Source organism: Puma concolor, chromosome B2, assembly GCF_028749965.1.
Source record: "Puma concolor isolate L17-30 chromosome B2, mPumCon1.1.hap2, whole genome shotgun sequence".
NCBI classification, from domain to species: Eukaryota; Metazoa; Chordata; class Mammalia; order Carnivora; family Felidae; genus Puma; species Puma concolor.
The window spans coordinates 74,993,386-75,012,039 of NC_141671.1; the positions used below are offsets into that span (position 1 = coordinate 74,993,386).

At 37.2% G+C, this 18,654-nt stretch overlaps 1 protein-coding gene across 1 annotated transcript in view; it reads left to right on the forward strand.

Annotated features, from left to right (window-relative positions):
* The window catches only part of LOC147581053 (uncharacterized), a 334,213-nt gene that overhangs the window by 151,340 nt on the left and 164,219 nt on the right, over positions 1 to 18,654 (forward strand). The window contains exon 4 of the mRNA XM_086708400.1: positions 10,493 to 10,607. Within this exon, the coding sequence (XP_086564526.1) occupies positions 10,493 to 10,570 (78 nt within the window). The 3' untranslated portion in view covers positions 10,571 to 10,607. The remainder of the gene's footprint in view (positions 1 to 10,492; positions 10,608 to 18,654) is intronic.

Here is an 18,654-nt window from a genome sequence, read left to right on the forward strand (position 1 = left end):
GTTTAGGAAAATAAAGGCAAGGAAACCATTCATGAACATGCTTCAGTGATAAGAAAAAAAAAAGTTATCTGTCTGAAGTCTCAGATAAGGACTAATCCCCATTAGTGAATTCTGGGTTAACTCCTACATCCAAGTTTCCAAAATTCAGAGTGGAACATTTAGAAGGAAAAAAAAATCTGTAACTGCAAGTAGAGCAGTGAAGAGTACCTCACAAACATAAAAGAATTATAATCTCTAGTTTTCTGTCTTTTTACAGAAAGCTTACAAATGCTTCCACCCTGCATAATTAATGTAATGGTATGAAAAGCTACCACTTATAACTTCCCACTGTTGATCAGACGGGGAGATGTCCGGGAAGGCTGGGAAAAGCTTGCTGTTACCTCACGGATTCTGGGAACAGATTTCACTCATCTGTATGACTTCACGCACGTTGGACTTGAATCTGAAGTGAAGTCCAAGACAATTTCACAAGAGATGAAACTTAGAATTTTTCAAAGAAGGGAAAATAAAACATCATCCATGTCTGGGCAAGAGCACTGAGGCAGACTCAACATGTGTTTATGAACATTGGAGTGATGACTTATGCATGCTTGAAGGAGGCAGAAATATATTCATTTTTCTTTGCACTTATCTCTATGCATTTATGAGGTACAGAAATTTGTGAGCCCTGAGACAGAAGCAGAAAAAAAAAAAAAGACATCAAGAAGACGGCAAAATTATACCACAATTTCCACTGAGGTGTGGTATGTGAGAACCTGGAGGCAGAGACCAACAAGTGGAGTTATCCACTGAGAGGCACAGGTGTGGCTCTCTATCCGGCTTAGCCTCTCTAAGAAGCACTGAGGAAGAACATGAGAGGAGAAACGTCAGGCCTTGTATTCAGAAATCCACTCTGGGAAGACACAGCTGTGAAGACTGCTGGTTCATCAGAGGACAGGAGGCAGAGCAGGTTTGACAGGAATGGGATTTGTGCTGCTGACAGTTCTGTTGTGCTCTGTGCTGCTACAAGGCTATAAGAGAAGCAGGACAAAAGGGCATTGATGCTCTTTGGCACTGTCTGAATGAGAGAAAGTTGTGTAAGGGGCCAGCAGGCGGGTAGAATGAATGGCATCATTTAGAGCCAGAAGTCAAGCAGAAGGGATGGGGCAGGAACATTTTCATTTCTATGTTCCATCCACACAGTCCCTAGAATTGTTCCTCATATACTTGGGAACTTGGTCAATATTAATTAAGAAGAAGGAAGAAGCACACTTAGAAGCATGAAGTACCATTGAAAAAGACTGAACATGGGAAGAGGGGAAAAAAAATGGGGAAGGCATACTCATTTGGAAAGTTGAGGTCAAATCTGTAAGCTTTCAGCCCGATTGAAAAGCTGATTCCAAGCTTCTTGCATAAATTCAATTTTAGGGTCTTAAAGCAGACAAGACTGAGTTAGTGACTTCAGCAAATAAAAGTTTTCCTTTGTTTGTTTGTTTGTTTGTTTGTTGCAATAGAAAGAGAAAAGATAAGGTCCAGAATATCTGGCATTGCTGAAATTCTATGCTATTAATGAACTGGGTTGGGGTGGGGGCTGGGACTGAAAGGCAAGAAGCTCATTAGTGGCTTCTGTGGAGAAGTGTGGGGCACTCAATGCTAGAAGGAAATGGAAAAGCGGCCAGTTAACAGCAGGAACATCTAAATCATCACACTTAGGAGGAGAACTGGAAAAACAAGACAGCATTTTACCCTCCACAGAAAAATAATAGTGAAAGAAAGCCTTCATTGAGTATATATTCGGAATGTCTTAAGTCAGGCTGCTAAATAAATAGTTGCTGTTGATGAAGGCAAAAAGATAAACAGTCATTCATAACGGTCAGAAGGGCAGGGAGCATCGGCTCTGGTATAGAGTGCACCTTCAACTCTAGATCACTAAATCTAACATACCTCAGGTAATACTGACTCAGAAATGACCATATTATTGCCCCCTCTGTCTGTGGCAATACTAGGCCCAACTATAATATAATATAATATAATATAATATAATATAATATAATATAATATAATATAATATAGTATAGCATGTTGGCCTGGGTCATATCAAACAACCGATCAATGTTTATTAACTTTACCATGTGCAAGATACTATGCTAGTCACTGTGGGGGGACATGGAAGCATCCCTCCTCTCAAAGCATTTCCTATGTATGTGGAGTAACAGGATGTAAATGCATAAAAGGATAATGTAAGCAGCAGTGCAATTCCCAGCATAGCAATGAATGGCCAAATGATGATAAATATTCCAGGGATTGAAAGGAGGGCAAGATTGCCAGAGTATGAGGCATTCGAATGGACTGTTCAGAGACAAAAGTACATTTAAGTTGAAAGGGAGTTTATAAAGCAATGCAGTCCAAAACTTTTTAGAAATGAGAAAGTGAAGGTCCTAAGAAGTAATAATTTATCCACAGTGTCATAGCGACTAGTAGTCTTTCAGAAGGATTTAGTATTTGAATCCCAACTCCATCATGTATTTCTGGAAAATTATTTAAACTGTCTACACTCAGTTCATGAATAAAGTGGGAATAATAATACTCAGCACAAACTAAAGGAAGAATTAACTACGATTATTATTATTATTACAATTATTACTCAGACATGATATTTTTCCCTCTGATCCAAGCTCAGCCTCAAAACCTTTCTCAACACAGACCACCAGCTTTTCCTAATTGTACAGAATTACCAGTGATACTAAACATACTTTTTTAGTCATATAAAGGAGGTTTTTCCTGTTATTGATGACAAAGATCTATAGACAGATTTAAAAACACTTTTTTTAAATTTTTTTTAAACTTTATTTATTTTTGAGACAGAGGGAGACAGCATGAATGGGGGGGAAGGTCAGAGAGAGAGGGAGACACAGAACCTGAAACAGGCTCCAGGCTCTGAGCTGTCATCAGCACAGAGCCGGACGCGGGGCTCAAACTCACGGACCGTGAGATCATGACCTGAGCTGAAGTCGGATGGTTAACCAACTGAGCCACCCAGGCACCCCAAACACTTTTTTTTTTTTAATGTGCAATCTAACTCCTTTCTTAAACCTAAATTATTTCTTGGTTAATTTTGCAGTTTCCAAGCCCCATGAGGATTATCTCCATTAGTTCAAACCAGTTACTCAGAGATTCTCCAAAATACCTGATTGTTCCCATAGTCTGCTTCAAAATGCAGATTACTTCTTCCTTTTTAGATATGACAAGCAGTGTTATGGTCTAAATTTATTATGTGGCATGTCCTGAGGTGGATGTTCATTAGCTCTCTTACACTGAGAAAAGCCAAGCTTCCCCCACTTCAGTCTTGCAGATGAGGAGGCTCAGGCCAAATACAATCACCCCCAGTTGTTTTAAATGTTTCCGTCCACCGTCATTTAACTATTTTTCATTTAATGGGCAGAGCAATCCAGGAGCCACCAAATGTTAAATGTGGGAAGGGACTTTGGAAGTGATTTAGTTCACTTCCATCTAATGCACAGTTCCTAGTCACTGAAGATTATCTTCTAGGGCAAGTTGGAAGTTACCCATACCGTTTATTCAGCAAGTCTGAATTAAAGACATGTTCATCACCTGAAGAGTCAAAACAGCTGGAGCAGGAGCATCAGTGAAAGAGAACCCACCTATTCAGTAATCTTCCTACCAGGCCATTGACTGCTTATCCAATTCAGTGCAATATTGTATTTACAATGATACCATGGGACCCTGAGACGCAGAGCTAAAGAAGCCCTAATGCTGAATGATCAACAATATCATTAGTAAAAGATGGAACATAGTGAAAATAGTTGAGACCAAACATGCTTGTCTTCCATGGTTCAAAAGGGCACATTTGCAATGCAGCAACACCCAACTCCAGAAATGGGAAGATGTTGGGATGGAAGTAGCATGGGTGACAGTTCCCTCCAGATTGTTCAATGGGAAGATTGTGTGTTGTATCCAGCTTCATAATGGAGAGAATCTAAAAGGCTTGCTGAAAAATGCTGATGAAAGTGCTCAGCTGCAGACCACTATTTACCTCCTTTGATTCACTAAAGTATAAATAATCAAAATGATACATAAATTTAATTGCCGGTGTCGTGTAGTTATTTTTGAGGAACAGCCACAAATCTGAGATCTGGTATTTAACAAACAGCTCAGGCTACCTACTCAGACTAAACACATAGTGTGTTTTCCAGGCTGTAATTTTATAAAAACAAAATGTCTTGAAAGAGAGAACAAGCTAGTACGATTGCTTTAAAAATCACTTTAGGAAAAGTTTCCTTACTAAACTAAAATAAAACGTAGACAATCTAACCCATTTTGCTGGCTGGCCCTGATCCGCCACCCTGCTGTGCCATGTTATTACCTTCATTTCATTGACTTCCCACACGAATATCTTCCCTCTACCAGTCTTTAGGAGCAGGTAAACTCTTCTCTCATGGGGTTTTGTTTCTCCAAGAACAGAGGTTTACATATTTTTTAGTTCTAGACTCTTTAAACTCTTAAAAATTAGAGACCCCAAACACCTTTTGTTGTGTCTGTTGTATATATCAATATTTAATTTATTGGAAATTAAACGTGTCTTTATAAAAATAATTGTTTTAAAGCCAAATACAATTTAGTGAGAAGAGTGACTTTTTTTTTTTACACTTTTCCAATATGAATCTCTTTAATGTCTGGATTAACAGAAGAAAGCTGGATTCTCATATTTACATCTATGTTTAATCTGCTGGGATATGTTACTTTGGCTGAAGTATATATGAAAATCTATCCCCATATAGATATGTATATAGAAAAGGGAAATTTGATTCTAATAACCTTTCAGAGAATTATGGATATTCTTCTACCATTCTACTCAAAGTCAACTAGTAGTAATTTCTTACAAATTAGTTGCAGTGTGAAATCTGATATTATCAATGAACTTTTCATATTCTGTTACACTAAAACCCATTGGTATATCTTGCATTTTGAATGGATCTTTTACTCATGTATTATTTTATAATATTATGCATTGGTCATTTTCATTTGTTATTATACAGTATCTTAAAAAAATAACACACTTCAATGACATCACAGTTGCATAGAAAAGTCTTGAAGTATTAGGAGCTTTCAAGCTCATGCCGATGGATATGTTTTTCAAAATTCTGAATATTGCCCTAAAACTTGTATTTTATCATTGACCAAAAATATTGTCAGTTATTTTCCTTGAAGAGTCAGGCTCACTTTGTTCATTTTTGAAAACATGTGTACCCATCTCTGAACTACCATGGTCTGTCTCTCAGACATTATTTCAGATAAAAAATAGTGAAAACTGGCCAGAACCCAATTAATTGCACAAGTACTTTCCCTGGAGATAACCACCATACTTTGATAGCAGAAGTGATTTGCATGTACTTCTCATAGAATATCAAAAAGATGTATATTCAAGGATCAAAACAATAAATTTAGTAATTTATGCTGCTTCAGCATGGACAATTTAAGTGAAGCTGCTTTTTAAAAAATTGTTTGTTTATTATGACTATTTGGAGAAGAATACAATGACCCTTAGTACAGTTTAGAACCACTGCCTTGATTTGTGCTGAGGCACCAGCAGTTTTATTCACCATTGTTTTTGCCCTATCAGTGCAAATGTAACACAGTGAGAAATGCAAATAATGCTTTGTATTGTTATGAAAATAATTCTGACTTGCAGATACCCTAAAAGTGTTTCAAAGACCCTTAGGGATCCAAGGAACAAAGTTTGAAAATCCCTGTCTAGTCAAGTCAGCATAATTCTATGTAACAGGAAGACTATCCCAATGGATAGCAATAATTAAAAAAATTTCTTCGTAAGTGATTTTATAATAAAGCCAATGAGAATCTCAAGATATAAGAATGTTATGTTCCCAAAACAAAACCTTTTCCTCTTCCCCACAAATTTGGCCTATAACTCTTGATTACTTAAATTCATCTGTACTTCAGATCTTGCAATAAAATGGAAATAACAAAAGCAGCTATCTAATAGGAGTGTTTGGAAGATGAGATAATTCCAAGTCAGGAGAGTACTTAGCACAGTGCCTGGCACATAGTAAGTGTAAAATAAATGGTATTGGCTACTGTTTTTTCCATAATCCTTCAACAGCCTTAATTTCCCTCACTATTGCTCAAAATGGATATCCTCCCTTGTGAACATTACAGACATTCCATTTTTTCACAAGTGCAAGCTCTTCATTGACGACATCTCTGACTCATGAGTGTGAAGTTATTTACAGTACTCTTCTGTGATAAAAATATAACTGGGCTCCTCCTTTTAGTGTTCTCATATCACAATGCGGTTTGATAATTTCTTCCTAAAAGATTTTTAAAAAGAAACTTAATGGTGTCAAGGAAAAACTTGAAACAAAGTGCAAAGAGCCTATGTAATAAATACCTACTTAACAGTCAGTTAAGTGACCGACTCAGTACCAATTTAGGTCATGATCTCATGGTTCGTGGGATCGAGCCCACATCAGGCTCTGTGCTGACAGTGCAGAGCCTGCTTGATATTCTCTCTCTCCTTCTCTTTCTGCCCCTCCCTTGCTCCTCTCTCTCTCTCTTTCTCAAAATAAATAAATAAAGTTTAAAATAAATAAATAAATACCTACTATATTGTATCTATAAGCAAAGGACAAGAGGTAGCTCTCAGCCCTTGTACAGTATGACTATTAACTCAGAATGATGAAAATTATCCTGAAAGAGTTTAAGAGTTTCATTATACAACTCAAGATTTTAATGGATGAATAGCATAAAATATTACTCTTGACATGACTTGACTTTTTCCTTTATTAGAAAATATTTTTAAATAGTTAAGGAACAACACCATTAGCAAAAATATTTAATTTTTCAGAACATTATGCTGGGTGCCGGCTGGCAGAGGATGAGACATACTGCTTAGTACAAATTCCGCAGGCTGAATGAAGGCTTTGAATTTGAATGAATGTTCACATACTTCACAAAATGTTGCCTTCCTTCTGGCTCAGACTTTGAGAAATACCTCTGTCGGTGTTTATACAGTTTTAGGAGGGCTCCATGGTTTATGATCAGATTAGCCTATTTTCCTTCCAGTGCATGGCTCTCCAATCCACATGTGGAAGTGTTTCTCTGAGACCAGGAATAAGGTAAGCATGTGCTTCAAAAGTTCCTACAGTCGTGAATTATCGAAGTCTAATAAGGGTAATCAGTTTGAGAAATACTAGATTTCAGATGAGATTTTAGCAAGCTAGATTATAGGGAGAAAAACCTGGGTTCTTAAATAATATTTGAAAATAATATTCGAAAGTAAGTCCTCCCTACCCCAGTCCCCTGAAAACTAATAAAACATCTATATGAGTTTTAGGCAACAACTTCCATGTTAAAAATGAAAATTAGATATAGGATTGGGGCAGTGCAAAGTATGTAGCTAATTCACCATCTATGTCTCTGCTGCATGCTTCTGAAGTGGCCTTGAGATGGGAAAAAACTGAGTCAATGGAAAGACTCCCAGACACTGACACTGGCTGTGATCATGTATAGGCATGGATGATGACATGTTTCTAATCCATGTATGGACATTGAGCCAGTGAGTGGTACCTCTGATAGACCACTATGAAGAAGAGCTGTACATTATGGATATCAACGTCTCGAAGACAATGGTTGGAACATATCTGTCTAAGCACCCTCTTACCAATCAAAAAGTCTTAATATGCACTTAACTGTGTTTAATGGACTTACACTCTGATCATTGGATGATAATGTTCATTTCAACAACATGCTTTTGCAGATCATAAGCCTAGGAGAGAGCCACCATAAGGGTCAACGTGTGTTAAAGAAAGGGTGACCAGTGAGCAGAGTGTTCTTGGCTATAAGAAGAAAAGAATATGAAGCTTTGCCCCCTTAACAGCAACATGTCTTCAAATATATACATAAAGACAAGTGAATGAGTGAGTATGTATATGAATAGACAAAGGGATCACCAGTAATCCATCAGTAGAAAACCCAAGCATCTTCTACAACTTGCATAGATACTGTAATGAATAATTCACTTTCTTACTTTGTTTCTGCAGCCTCTTGAGCTCAACTTAATCCTTGCATAAAGTGACAGCTGGAAGTAGTATTTCACTTTTATAACTTTCAGAACATTTCTTGCAGTCAAGTATTTGGTTTTGTGCCCATGTTTGTTTTTGCACCTCCTTGTGCTACACAGCAACCCTGCCTTCTCCAAGCCAAGGCCAGACAGTCTGGGAGACAAATTTCAAATGGCTGACAGTGCCAGGTTCCAGATATAAAAAGTCATCTTTCCTCTGTCTCTCTCTTTTCTGGTGACAGAGAGAGTGATTTCTCTGCAATGTAACATTTGAAATTATGCCTAGCTTTTGCTAACGATAAGCAAGCTGCCAACTCTGAAAGAATTGGGAGGACACAGGATTTGAGAGCCCAAGCAGTGTTGGGAAGTTTATTCCTCACCTACTTGTATGGTTGTGGTAAGAGCCAACCACACTCAATCACCCTCTCCATTTCCAGGATTCTGGACAGTCCAGTGAGACAAAAGAAACGCAGACACACACCACACACACACACACACACACACACACACACACACACACACAGAAGTAAAATAAAATAGACAAAAGTAGTTAAAAGAAGAAAAATAACTAGACTTTCTAGTAAAAAAAGTAAAAAGAAAACCAAAGACATATTACATATAGGATAAGTGTCTTTGATCATATCATAAACATCAAAATTAAGGCAACATTAATGTCAAGAAAACTGTGGAAGACTTCAAAATTAAAGGCTTAAATGTTTACCTCTTTGAACAAGTTGTCTTCCCTTCAGTTGAACTTGCAAAGTATTTACTGTCTCTGCCTTTGACACTTTATACCAGCTTTAAACATAGTAGGCCTGAGTTACAGTGAGAATTATGAAAAAGGAAATTCTGGGGAATCAAAAGCCAGAATCCTATAGCTTTTCATTTCCTCCCCACTCTTACTATCGACGACAACAGACTTTCACACCATCTCTGCTAAATTTCAGATGCCAACTCCTTTCCATTTTTATTACCCTCTGCAAGTATCATCTGTATATTATCACCTTATTAAATTTCTGTAATGGTTCCCAAAAGTTCTTCAGTTGAAAGCAAAACTCATAATCATAGGCTTCCCAATTTATCAGCTGCTAATTCCTTCATTAAACACTTATTGCACACCTAGTGCATGTCAGGCATTTAAGAGATGTGGGAAATACACAAATGAAAGATGGGCTTATAGTGTTGAACAACATGCAAAACACAGTTTTGGAAGATAAACTGATACATAAATCGCCTTCCACCAATCAGAGTGATGAGTGCTACAGGTTGAAGCATATGGAAGTCTTTCTGAGAGAGACAATTACTCGTTTGCTTTAAAATAAAAAGTAGACATTATCAAAGTGAATGAAGTCCACTCACAGGGAACAGCATGATGTAGAAGTGCACAGAGGAAAGAAAGCACATAGTTCAGGGAAGCAAAAGAGAAGCAGCATGGCTGTAGTATAAAGCATACGTGGCAGGTGATGAAACCATTCTATTAAGTAACGGATAGCTCACTAAAAGCTCTCAAAGAGTTTGCATTGTAACTCTAGTATAATGAGGTGACATCAAAGATTTTAAGCAAGAGGATTTAAACATGATAACTTTTTGTATTTTAGAAAGATTTCTCCAAAAGTTCCGTGGAGAATGGATTGATAATAGGACCAATCCAGAAGTTACTATAGAGGAGAGAGTATGGAAAGAAAGATATGGAACGACGAAATTTAGAAACAGAACAGAAAACATCTGGTCACAAATTGTATTGGGGAACTATTGTTGAGAGAGAGAAAGCAACAAGATTCCCAGCTAACAATTTTGTGACTTTAAAGAATGATCAGATTTGGGAGGAGAGATAAACTCAATTGTTGACATGGTGGCTTTTTAAATGACCTTTGCATGTACAAGCCTCTGCATGTAAGGCATGTACTGGAGCAGGAGGAACATATTTAGGAGTCATCAGCCTACTAGTTACATATATATTAATTAAAACCCAGGAAAGTAGATGAGGTTTATTTGAGTTTTATACCTAAAATACAAATCAATGATGTAAAAGGTGAGTCAAAAGAGTGATGTCATGAAGCGATGGGAGAAGAGAGTTTCAAAAACGAAGTCATCAACAGTATTAAACACAGCAAATCTCCTGGAAGTAATACTTGACACCTCTTTCTTATTTCACTGGCAACACAAGTAATATGGTCACAGAAGGCAGAGAAATACAATACACCTTGTGTCCTGAAAAAGAACTAGGATATTGGTGTACAGCCTTCATGAGGATATTAGGGCATCGCTAGATACAAAAGGTTATTAGGTTTAAGGACAGATTTTTGTTTGGATTTTAAGAGAAAGGTAATGGCACAAGTGAAATGCATTTCCACAGCTCACACTTTGTGCTCTTGTGTGTAACCTACTCGGTAAACATCATTTATGTCCCTGCAGGAATATCCTTCCTACTACATTGGATATATCTTCAAAACTCTGCTCAAAAATTACTTCATGTGTGAAGCTGTCCATTGATGAGGCTACTCGGCTGCATGTGTCTAATTCTATTTAGGTAAGTATATTTCTTCATGTTTTCATTGTTGACTTATTTGTGTCTTTTTCACGTGTTTCACAGTCTTTCCCCCTAACCTTCTAGAGGGCAAGAATGTTCCCTTTGTTTCTTTTCTTTCCATGTGGTAACTGGCCACAAGGTATATTCTCAATCTGAACTGTTTCTTTATGGCCAGAGAAGTCTCTTCAGCAGACTTCTTTTAATCTGACCACCCCTGAGGACATAGAGTCATTTATACAATGGTTTATAAAGAAAACTGCAGCTTGTTTTTTTCCATGGCTGAAGAAGCAGGAAATTGAGCAGCAGTGGCCTAACTCTTATGGAAACTCCACCCTGTGTACTGGCACCATGGTAATTTTGCCTAGACTGCTTTCTGGGACTAGCCCAAACCTGTCAAGCTCTCACTTTAAAAACTTGCAGATGTATCCACCACATATTTATACACTCACATTTATTTGCAGAGAAGTTGCTACCGAGATGAGACACCTCATCAAGGAGCCTTACAACTGAGTTGTTTTTATGATGACAGATTTACACAGGTATACCTTCATTCTCTCATCTGGTTCTCCAGGACCATGGCCATATATGTGCAGAGTACCTGTCTGGGTTCAGAGTACAGTCTGGCCTGCAGGACATGTGTGCTAACTGGCACCTATATGTCAAAACCATAATCTAGGCCTCACTAGCTCAGTGCAGTCTCCTGAGCCAAACTACCACAGATATGCAAACTCAGATGGGCCTTAGAAGTGAAGCAGGTGCACATGCATTGTGGTAAGGATTTCCATTATGCTCAGAGCTGAAAATTCAGATTCAGTCATTAAATTTTTGAGCTAGGAGGAGTCACAGAAACCACCCACACACAAAATAAATAGGCCAATACATAACCTAGACAGACCAGAAGAGAGTTTTTAAAGAAAAGGGGAAATTTGTCAAGAGTGTGTTTAGTGGGAAGATGAGTTAGGCAGGAAGGACAGTGTATGATTAGAAAAAAGCTAAGCAGGGGCTATTTGGATGTGTCCTAAGGACAGGATCTATTATGATTCAGTAAAGCTACTAAAGATCTTTCTCAGAGAGGTGAGAAAATGCAATTTTTGGCCCTAATTCCACTTCTTGATTCAGAGTAAAAGAAATACTAAAGAAGTCTCACAGCCAAATTGTAATCATAAATAATTTTCCTCTCAAGTGAGTTGACTCCAGTTGGCACTTATCAGCTTACAGGTCAGCACAAATGTTTTTCTAATGAGCCATAAAAGAGGAAAAGTATAGTCTAGACTGGCAGTCAAAAAACCTGCTGCTTTCTTTCAGCAATTCGACTGAGCCTGACTCGGGGTTACTGGCCCAAACTGATAATATCAGCTCCCTGACATATTAGGTGCCAACAGGATCTCACCTTAAGTGGTGTAAACTGTTGTAACAATGGGCAACGTGTATTTCAGGGCTGAGTGGTCTGGGCCACTGACTGGCTTCCAATATACTCACACATTTCTTTTTCTTTTTTTTTTTTCCCTTCTAGTCCTGCCTATATTTCTACTTTTATTCAGTGCGTCTCCAATCTGATACGTTTTAGGCCTTGCTAGTGGTTCCCACTAGAAGCTTTATGGAAGGGTTAAAGAAGTTGCTGTCTCATTATTTGTAGTGAAATGCTGCTGAAATGGAAGCTCCATAAGGGCAAAACTGTGTATGCTTTGCACATAGTGGGTCCTCAATAAACATAGACATGTGGTGTTTAATATGTTTTCAGTAATTGAAACTCATTTCTCTTAAATTTTCTGATGAAAATATGTATGAACAGTATTGAGGTACTATATCTTATCCCCATTCCCCAAACATCTTAAAGCACCAGGAGCAGAAAGCTGCTTGTTAGAGACTGTTTGCATCTCCACAAAATTCATAAACTGAAATCTAATCCCCAATGTGATGGTATTTGGAGTGGGGCATTTGTGAGATTATGTCATTAACGTGGAGTCCTCTTGAATGGAAGTCCTCCTTACATAGGAAGAGACCAGCAAGCCAGCTAGCTCTCTTTCCACCACATGATGATATAAGAAGTTAGCAGTCTGCATCCTGGAATTGGGCCTTTATCAGAGCCTGACCACACTAGCCCTCTGATCTCAGATTTTCAGCCTCTAAAACTGTGAGAAATATATTTCTATTGTCTATAAGCCACCCAGTCTATGCCTTTATTATAATAGCCCAAACAGCCTGTAATACTGTTTATAGAGTACCAAGTCTTGAGTGTTTCCAGCCAGCCTCTCAATCAGTAGTTGTATTTCAGTAAAATCAAGAGAATAAAAAGGGAAATAGAACCAGGAAATAGTTTGGATGTCCCTAACTCATTTTACTCATTTAGAACAAGACTTCACAGGATTTTGGAAACTCATGTTGTCACTGTTGCCTTTCTAATATTTACCCCAACAGCTAAAATTCTCATACCATAAAAAAATTAAAAAAAAATAAGTTAAAAAAAAAAGAGTACAATACAAAGTCTTTAGCAAACTATGAGGAATGTGAGCCTCTTATGGGGAGGTGCTGGGTTGCAGCTCAAAAGACTTGTTGGAAAAGGAATAGGTCCAAATTGTAATAGAAAGAAACAAACAATGCTTAGCACTTCTGATCTGTAAACAAGTGGAGATGTTTTCCAATTTTATACTTCTAGTAACTAATGTCCGGGCCTATCCCTTCAAATTCCATTGACTGGTAACCAGCACAGGCCAGTTAACTAACTACTTTACTGAGTCCTATGGTGACCAATGAAGACTTACAAATCATTATTCATTTTTTTTTATGACATATTGTGAATTTAGAGACGAAAATACTGAAGTCACCTACTATAAATTTAGACTTCTACTTTAAAGTTGAGGCCTTTTTATGACAAGGGCAATAGAAATTTTAGAGTAAACCATCATTAGCACACCCAGCACTCTACCTTCCAAATCTTTAGGAAAACCATCATTCTACAACCTTCCTGTTTGAAAACAGAAACATAGACTACTTTTACCCAGGAGACCCAGGAGGGTCTTTGCAGATACGTGCCATTCCTACAATCTAAATAGAAGGAAATGACTTAAGAAATACAAAGATCTGTAATTTCTTATGCCATAGCCAGGTAAACTGAGTCTCACTCCATTGACCCAAGGGCATGGCTAAATATTTTAACTTAATATCACAGTTTGATTTTGTGGCATACTTTTTGGCTACTCCGTATTAACACAGGTGATCTAGTGGTGCATTCCCCAGTTTCTGTGTTAACCCTGGAATGCCCATCAGAGCTGCACCTCAGGGAGGAAAGTTAGTATTTTCCAAAGAAAGAGCCCAAAGGAATGATATTGTGATAGCCTCACCCCATCTCAACATGCCCCCTATTCACATCCGATAAACCTTTTAAATCTAGAAATGGAATGGCCACCTTATACCTTAGCATATTCAGGAATCCTTACATGCCAAGAGCCAACATTATAAACGAAAAAGTAATCTTTAGTAGAATAATTTGAAACCAAATCTTGTCTCCCTTCAGGCACTGAAAAGAAAAAAAAACTTAAGAACTAATGAAATGCTCTAACTCACAGGTAAAACATCATTAGATTTAAATCTGAATCATTAGATTTAAATTGACATACCCTGAACAATGTAACTTAAAAAAATTAATTTTTAGAAAACAGATAAAACTGATGGTTTTTTTAGGGGATCTGAATTCACTTAGAAAGAATATGAAATAGCCACTTTCTATTTAAAAAAAAATGAGTTCTCTGATTTGGACAACTTGCAAAATCCCACTTCCTTTCTCCTAAAGAAATATCTTTGTTTATTCTTTTGAAGATTAAAAAATTAACATTTTAAACACTTTCTGTTATTGTTAGTAGTTGGAAAAAAGTATATACAAAATTGGTTTAGATTTTTCAGAAAATTTTAATTATATCTAAGTGGTATACTTTTCAAAGAAAGAGGGAACAGTTTAAAACAAACTTAGACGCTATTTGCTTGTTAAACACAATTCCACTAAATTTCTAAACTTCTAAAAAAACTCATGACACTAAAGTATTAATCAGAGTTTGTCAACTGGCACATATGGTTCATAGCAACATCCTGGTCTATCCGAGACAACCTTGTGATTTCAAAATAATAAACAGTAAGGAATTGCCATCAACCACAGTGAACACTGCAGAACTTTCATCCAAGTTAAGGCAAGGCATGTGATGGCAGTTGAAAAAGCAACAAGGAAATTAATAATTGTAGAAGACTTAGCATGAGTTAGAACACCTCAAGAAGTATCTCACTTAATCTTCACAGTAAACTTTAAAATATATTATTAACCCCATGCAAAATAGGAGGAAACCAAAGCTCAAACACAAAGTATTTCCCCAAGGTCTGTCAGGGAGTTATCAGTGGGGCCTTAAGGTACAGGCACTATGAACTGAACTATGTAGCCAGTATAGGAGTATATTTGTGTTTTAAGATCACACTGTACTTCTGAACCCTCCTTGGAGACACTGGTGACTCCGTTAGCAGTCCTGGCATGTTACAGAAGACCTCAGTGAGTTTGCATCCAGATCCTGAGGCTCAGTTTTACATATGTGAGTAATAAAGCCAGTCAGAGGCAAAATTGCGAAGTTGGCAGATGTGGTCTTTATTGTTTCCACCCTACTTTTCCCTGAGGCATCCTGATTCCTTGCAGATGCCTGGCCCCTTCAGTTGGCCCAAGCACTGACTGGAAATGGCCACTCCAGCCCCTATAACACCTCATACTGCCTTGAGTTATAATCACCTGAGTGTCTACCTCCTCACACTCTCCACCAGATTGTGAACCTCTAAAGCACATAGAGAGCATCTCATTTTTTCCATGCTCTATGATACTTACCCCAGAATGGGTGCTCAGTGAGTATTTGTAGCAAAAATAATGAATATAAGACTCTTCTCCCTCCCAACACTAATCAAAATATTCTAGGCCTATAGTTCCACCTTACAGTTCTCCAAACTTTGCTTCTTAAGATGACAAACAACTAATAATATGAGCGGTTAACTTATTAAGAAATGACTTACTGCTTGAGTCAGATCTTGTATATCAGTATTGTTGTATATGAGTGTATATGTTTTGAAGACTAAATACCTAGTCTCTGTAGTACATAAACTGACTACTTTAAACTTGGGCATTTGGACACAAGTTATTAAAGTGGACAGTATCGGGGCACCTAGGTGGCTCAGTCGGTTAAGCCCCCAACTTTGATTCAGGTCATGATCTCGCGATCTGTGAGTTCGAGCCCCGCGTCGGGCTCTGTGCTGACAGCTCAGAGCCTGGAGCCTGTTTCAGATTCTGTGTCTCCCTCTCTCTCTGCCCCTCCCCATTCATGCTCTGTCTGTCTCTGTCTCAGAAATAAATAAACTTTAAAAAAAAAATTTTTTAATAAATAAAAATAAAGTGGACAGTATCTCATTAAGATTGAATATGGAACAATAACAATGCATGGGGCACAACCAGCATGCCAATACCTAGGGTGATGTGGTTAACAACAGTAGAAAACTACAGGTGAATGTTAATACTGCACATTTGACATATGTTATCTTATTTAATCCTTAAAACATTCTTTGAGGCAGATACTACTCCAGTTTTATTGAAGGGGAAAAAAAAGTCCAGAGAAGTTATATATCTTGCCAAGACCAATCATGGAGTAAATGGTAGAGATAGCATTCATATCTGGCCTAGCAATAGTTCTCTTTTACTATGCCTGAATCCCTGGTCCTCAAAGTTATTGTCCAAGCAGCAGCTGGAGGACTGATGACTTAATCTTCTCCAAAGAAGTTTGCCATGAGGACTAGAATTATCAACCCTCTGTTCATATGACCAAAGGGAGAAATGTCAGGGTAGAGAAGAAAAAAATCCATCTGGGGCACAATTATCAGAACCTTGGCAAGGACTACACCTAATATGCCAAGAGTACCCTTTCTCTTATGATAGAAGCCCTTGCCCTGGTAACCACACAGCTATTTCTGATTCTGAACCAGCCAGGTCTCCCCAAGAGGCCCTCTCCAATGAGAACCTGGAGGGTTTCTATAGCAATAGCCTCAATAAAGATCCTATTTAATTAGAAATTCACTTCATATCCCATCAAGATATTTCAGTTCTATCTAAAAGTCACAACACAAAAATAAAATTCAAAACAATCTTGTGGCTGATTAAATGGAGACAGTGCAAAGAATGAAAGACTGACAGACAGGAAAAGGGCCTAACTCTTGTCTCTGACACCAACTGTGAAATCTTGGGTCACTTCCAAATCATGCTAAATGTCAATTTTCTCAGCAACAAGGTTGTAATGATGGCAACTAGTTTTTAATATGCTTGTGACAATTATATGAGATAATTCATAGAAAACATATAGTAGAGGTTCAATGAATTATGGCTCTTATTATATTGGAGACTTCTGTATATTTAAAAGAGATTGTTGATATTATTTTAAAAGAAAGTTGTGAATATTGACAACCAGCCTGATATTCAAATCCTTTTTTTACTAAAAGGAATTCATACTGAAATGACCTTAATTATTTGCTGGTAATCAAAATGTAGTTAGATCCTGTGGAGAATATCACAAAGCCTCTCGTGTTTATCCTGTGGGCATGAAGACAATCAATAGGGCTTATACAGTTAGGGGGACTCATGACTGTTTAGATAACCATAGTGAAGATTATTATATGTCACCCTGTAGTAAATTTATAGGACTTTGCAATAGCCCTGGTCAGTTTTTAGAAATGTATTTTTTTCCAAAGAGTACAAACCTCTAGTTATAAGATGTACACAGGGGTATTTTTAATCTCCATTTTACTTAGTGTTTTATCAGCATTTGGTCCTGACATCTCTTTGACTTCAGGTGTCTTTTTTTCTTCTTTCTTTCTTTCTTTCTTTCTTTCTTTCTTTCTTTCTTTCTTGTATGTTTTATATTTTTAAAATTTTATTTATTAATTTTTTAATATTTATTTATTTGTTTTTAGAGAGAGAGAGGGAATGAGTGGGGGAGGGGCAGGGAAAGGGGGTGACAGAGGATCCAAAGTGGGCTCTGTGTTGACAGCAGCAAGCCTGAGGTGGGGCTCCAGTTCATGAATTGTGAGATCATGACCTGAGCTGAAGTCGGACCAACTGAACCACCCAGGCACCCTGTTTATTAATTTTTTTTTTATCAAAAACTGCATACTGCCCTAGATGAGTGTTTTTATTGTTGTTTATTTGTTTGTTTGTTTTAGTTGAAGTAGAGTTGACACACAATGTTACATTAGTTTCAGGTGTACAATATATTATTTTTTTATGATTGCATATAAAACATGTTCATTTTTGAGAATTCAAAAATCTTAAACATTATAAGGAAGAAATGAATATCACCCCATATCCTAATATTAACATTGGGTTTATAATCTTCGGTTTCTCTCTCTTTCTCTTTTTTTTTTTTTTCAGTCTTCAAATGTGTGTGTGTACCACAACCACACAACTCTTTTAAATGTGCTGTTCACATGAAATATGTGATGACTAATAGATGTTCTTCTAAACATGGTTTCTAATGGCTGCTTCATGTTGCATCTTAAGAATTTCTTGTATTTTTTTAAACAATTCTTTTTTTCTTAATGTTTGTTTATTTTGAGAGAGAGAAAGTGTGTGTGAGCAGGGGAGGGGCAGAGAGACTTAGAGAGAGAGAATCAATCCCAAGCAGGCTACACACTATCTATCAGTGCAGAGCCTAACATAGGTCTCAATCTCATGAACAGTGAGATCATGACCTGAGCTGAAATCAAGAGTCAGACACTCAACCGACTGAGCCACGCAGGCAACCCTATTTAACCAATTTTCAATGGGAATTATAACTTTATTTTTAATGTTTTATAATTTTAAATATTGGTGATGAATATAATTGTAGACAAATTTTTGCACATATTTCTTTTTTTCTAAAATAATTTTATTTTCTATGACACATTTGTAAATTTTCTGTGAAAATAGATTGCACATTTTCATTCTTTGGATACATATTTCAATATTTGTATTGAAATACACCTCAGTTTATCAATTTTACTC